The sequence below is a fragment of the Sinocyclocheilus grahami genome, unplaced genomic scaffold (genome assembly GCF_001515645.1).
Source record: "Sinocyclocheilus grahami isolate Dianchi unplaced genomic scaffold, SAMN03320097.WGS_v1.1 scaffold5307.1, whole genome shotgun sequence".
NCBI classification, from domain to species: Eukaryota; Metazoa; Chordata; class Actinopteri; order Cypriniformes; family Cyprinidae; genus Sinocyclocheilus; species Sinocyclocheilus grahami.
In genome coordinates, this window is record NW_015510030.1 from 6379 (window position 1) to 12452 (window position 6074).

The window sequence follows — 6074 nt, forward strand, 5'->3', positions numbered from 1 at the left end:
AGATGAAAGAGGAGATGAAGAGAGAACGAGAGGAATGGGAGAAACAGAAACAAGAGGAGAGACAAAGAAGAGAAGAAGAGGAGGAGAGAAGGATAAAGAAAGAACAAGAAATGCAGGATGAATATAATCAGAGACTTAAACAAGAGGACGAGAGAAAGAAAATGTTGGAGGAGGAACGACAGAATCAGGACAAAGAGAGAGAGAGAAGAGAAGAAGAACTGAAAAGAGAAATTACAGAACAAGAGAATGACAGGAAGAAAAGAGAAGAAGAATATAAAACACTAATGAAAGAGAGAGAAGATCTTCGATCTAAACATGAAGAAGAAGAAAACAAGACGAAGATCCGGATGGAGAAACTGAACAGAGAACGAGAAGAACTGATGGAGAAACATGAAGAAGAGAGAGAGAGAATGAAGATGATGATGGAGGAAGAACGACAGAATCAGGACAAAGAGAGAGAGAGAAGAGAAGAAGAACTGAAAAGAGAAATTACAGAACAAGAGAATGACAGGAAGAAAAGAGAAGAAGAATATAAAACACTAATGAAAGAGAGAGAAGATCTTCGATCTAAACATGAAGAAGAAGAAAACAAGACGAAGATCCTGATGGAGAAACTGAACAGAGAACGAGAAGAACTGATGGAGAAACATGAAGAAGAGAGAGAGAGAATGAAGATGATGATGGAGGAAGAACGACAGAATCAGGACAAAGAGAGAAAGAGAAGAGAAGAGGAACTCGGAGAGAGAGAAGAACGATATAAAAGAGAAATGAAGGAACAGGAGGAGCAGATGAAAAGTGTAAAAGAGGAGTATAAAAATGAAATAAAAGAAATGAGGAAAGAAATAGAGACTGTAAAGAAAGAAAAAGCTAATCTTCAGATCAGATTCGACACAGAAACAGACAGACTGATGAACAGAATAGAGAATGAAAGACAACATCACGAGAGAGAGAGAAAGAGAAGAGAAGAAGAGGAGGAGAAAAGAAGAGAGAAAGAACAGAGAGCTTGGGATGAACAGATTCAGAGACTGAAGAGTGAAATGGAGGGAATAGTCAGAGAGAAAGAGAGAATAGAAAGAGAGAAACAAGAACAGCTAGAGGATTCAGAGAAGAGACTGAAAGAAGAAAGAAACATGCGAGAAGATCAACAGAAGACTCTTGAAGAACAGCATGAAGAAGAGCTGAAGAGAAGACGAGTGCAGTGGAGAGAGGAATATGAGAGAGAGGAAGAGGAGGAGAAGAAGAAGAAGATCTGCTCTGAAACTGGTCCTTCACTGCAGGTAAATAACAGAAATGAATTATTGCTTGTGATGATTATAATAACAATTGTACTATTGTTTTAACTTTTTGTATTATTGTTTTTTTACACAGGGAGAAAACCGGGACATTGAACCAGCAGAAAAAATACAGAATCTATTTCACAGACTTCATCTTGAAGACAAACACCTCAACAGACTGAGAGCTGCAGATGTTCTTCAGATAACTGCACATTCATTACAGTCTCATGAGTCTTGTGCTGAAGAAGAGCTGGCTCAGACTTTCCTACAGAAACTACTGATGATGAACTACAGAGCACGATACATTCAAACTAAAGTGACCAATGATCACATGCAACAAAGAGACAGTGACTCACCTGAAGATGAGAGTGGTATTTTTGATGCGATGTCTTTATCTAATGAAGAAACGAGTCAGTCTGATCGAATCCACCCGATGGATGTTCAGATGGCTGTGTTTCATCATGCTGATGTTTTCCTGAAGCAGCTGATGGTCACTAAACTGTCCCAGTGTCAGTACGCTCTGCCTCTGCTTGTTCCTGATCCATTCACACGACAGATTGAGTTTCCTCTCTGGACATTCAGACAAATCATCAAGAGCTGGAAGATCAGAAACACCAGCAATGAGATCATCAGTCAAACCCTGCCGATCTACAAGCCAGAAACTCCAATGGTGTTCTTCTCCAGGTTTGGCTCTGTGTCTTCCTCCAAGTCTCAGCTGATGAACAGTCTGATCAATGAGAAACACAACACGTTCTTCCACAGATACTGCCCAGGCAGCAGCAGAACCAGAGTCCTGATGGACGGAGTGGTGGAGATCTCCTGGTTCTGTCCTTCTGGGAAAAATGATGATAAATTCAGTGAGTGTGTAGCATTCTGTAATCTACACGGGGATGCAGGAGACCACGAGAAACAGCTGCAGATCCTCACTGACATGAGCTCAGTCAATGTTGTTCTTCTGCCACAACTCGACAGGAATGACAAACATGCAGCAAAGATCCAAAACCTGTACAGGATTAGAAAGCCACTCATTTGTCTTTTTACTGAGGATGATTTAGCTCTCACTGAGATGAGGAAGAGAAAATATAAAATTGGTCTGAAAGACAGAAATCAATCAGATGTGTCTGAAGAACTCAGAAGAGCTATAAATGCTTGTCTCTCAGATTCATCTCACACTTTCAGACTTGAAGATGTGTCCAAACTCTCAGACGTCAGAGTAGATGAGGCAGATGATGAAGATTGCAGGAGAGGAAGAGCAGCAGCACAGCAGATGATGAGTTTACTGGAGAAGAAAGATCTGACGAAAGTCAAAGAATGGTTTCTGCCTCGTCAGGGCAAACTGTGGCATCAGTGGAGTCAGAGGAGCAGAGAACTACATCGACCTCCAGCAGATGAGACAGAAATGGACTTCAGTAGAAAACAAACAGAGATGAAGAAAATACGTGAACTGCAGCATAGATCTGACATCAGTGAGTTTATGAAGCTCTTTATTAAACAAATGAACTCACACACTGCCACAAAGATGTTTTTCCTTAAATGGCTCAGAATCCTTCTGGATGAACATGCATCAGCTGATCTTTCTGCTCTACATCACACATATGATGAAAAGTGGTCAGCAGTCTTAAAACTGAAATGGCATGTAATTGAACCTGAGAACCATAATAAATCTGAACATCTCAGAGCTGAACAATCTGAGCTTGAGAGAATATCCGAGGATCTTCAAGCTGCAGGCTTTGGTGTGGAGCACATCATGAGGGAGATCGGTCAGATCTATGAATCGTGTTCATCTGTGCAGAAGAACAAGAAAGACCTGCAGGTTCACTTGAAACATGGAGGGAAGGAGACGACTGCAGGAGAAACTGGATAAGATGACAAAACTCGCTGCTAAAGAGGAAGTCTGTGATGCAGAATGTTTCAGTGATATCATTAGATTTGATGTTCAGAAAGATGTGAAGTATTTCGCTCAGCTCTGGGAGGGATGCCCACCGATGGCTCCACCAAACCCAACATACTGCGAGAACATTCAAGAACTGAAGAAAACTATTATGTCTCATGCCACAAAATCACATGGAATGAGGCTGACACACTTGAAAGATCGTATTAAAGATCTCTGGGAGGCCTTACTGAATGAACAATTCGTCTTCAGCTTCAGAAACGCTCTGGAAATCTCGGCTTACAGGAAACTGAAGACTGAATACAGGAAGTGGTCCTGGAGGCTTCGCAGTGCTATGCTGGAAACTGAGAACAAACTACACAACAGAATAGAAAATGATGCGATTCATAAGGTTGAAGAAACTGATCTTCAGAGAGAGCTGAAGAAGACAAGTGAAGAAGTGAAGAAATCAATGTCTGAATTCTTTGAGAGAGACACAGCTAAAGATATACTGATTCAGTGGAAAACATTATTTGAAATCAAGATCAAAGAGATTCAGAAAAACATTGTGAGAGAAACAAAGAGGAAATTAAATGAGGTTCTGCAGCAGCGAGACCTGAAGAAAAAGATTGATGCTCAGAGAAAACATCATGAAAACACTCTCTATGAAAAGAGCAAAGAACTCGCCTTAAACCTCAAAGACAAAGCAATCGATGAAGACACACTGAAGAAAGAGTTTGATTTGTTCTGGGATCAGTGTGTGAAGGAGATCATCAGAGACACTCCTGCAATCAGAGACATTGATATAATGAGAGATGTGAGAGAGGTCCTCAGTGACGTCTATGAAAGCACTCCTGCTGATCACTGGAGGGAGAGCAGGGATATTTGCACTCTGCAGAGTTATTCTGAATATGTTATTCTCAGAAAGTCCAAACAAAGTGGCCTTAAATGGGCTGCAAAGGATGCTTACAGAACAGCTAGAGAAACATTTGGATTTGTTCGAACTCTGTCTCTAGAGGATGAAGCACAAATAAGATCATTAGTCTCAGATGTTGCTCAGCAGACAGACCGAATGATTCAGTCATTTAACATCTCAAAGATGGGCTACAACACCAGCTGCATTCAACAACTCACAGATTACATCAGAGCGAGAGTAAGAGAGCATGAGGAAGGACCAGCGAGATATGTGTTCAGGAATCAATTCTTCCTGGATTTGGTTCTGTCCATCTGTAAGAGAGCGAACAAGATGATCACTCACCAACACAGACTGTTCAGAGAAGCCAATGATCCTGTAATATATGTTCAGAAGAAGAGAGAAGAGTACTATAGTATTTTCCAGAAATACTGTCATGGAGCTGCATCAGCTGTTCTTTTTGGTGAGAATATCTGTCAGAAACTGAAAGAGCCCATTGAGCAGAGCATCTACAAGAAGACTGGCAGAGATCTGACGGGTGAAATGAGATCAAACTGTGAATCACTGAATAGAAACCGATCAAATCTGGAGAAACACATCCTGAAGACACTGGCAGCAGAGGAGGATTTTAACAAATACATGAACTACATTCACAATCCCAGAGATCACTTCAGTGGTTTCATCAGAGATGAAGTCAGTCGGTACATCAGTGATCGGTTCAGTGTCAGTGTTTTACCCAAGATGAAGAAGAACATTGAACTCCTGCAGCAGAAGATCATGAGAACAGCTCATCAATCTACTGAACATGCTCGAGAGAACAGAGGAGATGCTGGTTTGTGGTGGAAGAGTTTCACACAGCAGCTCTCAGATGAGCTGATCTTCTCTGAGAAACACCTCAGTGGAGTCAAACATGTTGATGTGGATGATTTCAACCTCCTAGAAGATGTGATGAGGCAAGAACTTACTGCTATAGTGTCAGACATCAGCAGGAGATTCAATAGAAGGTCATTTGATGAAAAACTGGACCTCAAGTTCAGAGCAGATGAGCTTCTGATTGATCTCTTCTGTCAGTGCTGTTGGGTTCAGTGTCCGTTCTGTGAAGCCGTCTGCTCAAACATCATAGAAAACCATGATGGAGATCACAGTGTTGCTTTCCACAGAGTGGATGGAATTAATGGCACATATTACACTTCTACACAGAATCTCTGTGCTGATATTTGCACAAGTTTAGTGGCAAGTGAAAGAACATTTTGTGTATCAGCTCAGAGGTTTCCATATAGAGATTACAGAAGAGCAGGAGGAGTTTATGCAGACTGGAGCATCAGCCCTGATCTCTTTACACTGCCCTACTGGAAGTGGTTTGTGTGCAGATTCCAGAGAGATCTGGAGAAACACTACAGTAAAACATTTGAGGGGAGTGGAAGGATACCAGATGAATGGAAACAATACTCAAAACCGGACGCTATTGAGAGTTTGGATAAATACATGTAATGGAGAAGATGAAGACTGAGACTCTTGCGTCTCCTCTCACATTCAGACTCAACTCAAGACGATCAGATCTCATCAAATACAGCCCAGGATTCAAGACCAGATACTGATATCAGTCAAATGAGCAAAGATATTAATGACTGATGATATATTATGAAATCAAGTGTCTCAGACCTGTCAGTCTGATTTATATCCAAATCCAGTGTAAAATACTTCATACAAATAATGTCACATATCTGTGAGGACAGTAAATTTATATTAAAAACAAACTTGTCCTGTGGCCTTTTACAGTGATATCAATTTATGTGAAATTTTGACCAATAGGAATTAAGGGCCAGATTTATTAACAGCTTGCGCCAATGCACCGTCTTTTGGTGTTAAAACAGTACTGTCAGGATTTACTAAAGACATGCAGTGACAAATTACGTGGACACAGTTATTATTGCGCCTGATCTTACTGAATATGCATTTGTAGGAGTTTCCCTTGCAGACGCAAAATTAATGGGAGGAGAGTATTAAAATGAATCAC

The 6074-nt window shown here is 40.9% G+C and overlaps 1 protein-coding gene across 1 annotated transcript in view; it reads left to right on the forward strand.

Moving 5' to 3' along the window:
- The window catches only part of LOC107577168 (interferon-induced very large GTPase 1-like), an 8855-nt gene extending 3055 nt beyond the window's left edge, over positions 1-5800 (forward strand). The window contains exons 5-7 of the mRNA XM_016263270.1: positions 1-1277; positions 1369-3087; positions 3125-5800. The exon at positions 1-1277 is cut by the window's left edge and continues 327 nt beyond it. Coding sequence (XP_016118756.1) covers positions 1-1277; positions 1369-3087; positions 3125-5548 — 5420 coding nt within the window. The 3' untranslated portion in view covers positions 5549-5800. The remainder of the gene's footprint in view (positions 1278-1368; positions 3088-3124) is intronic.
- The last annotated feature ends 274 nt before the right edge of the window (positions 5801-6074 follow it).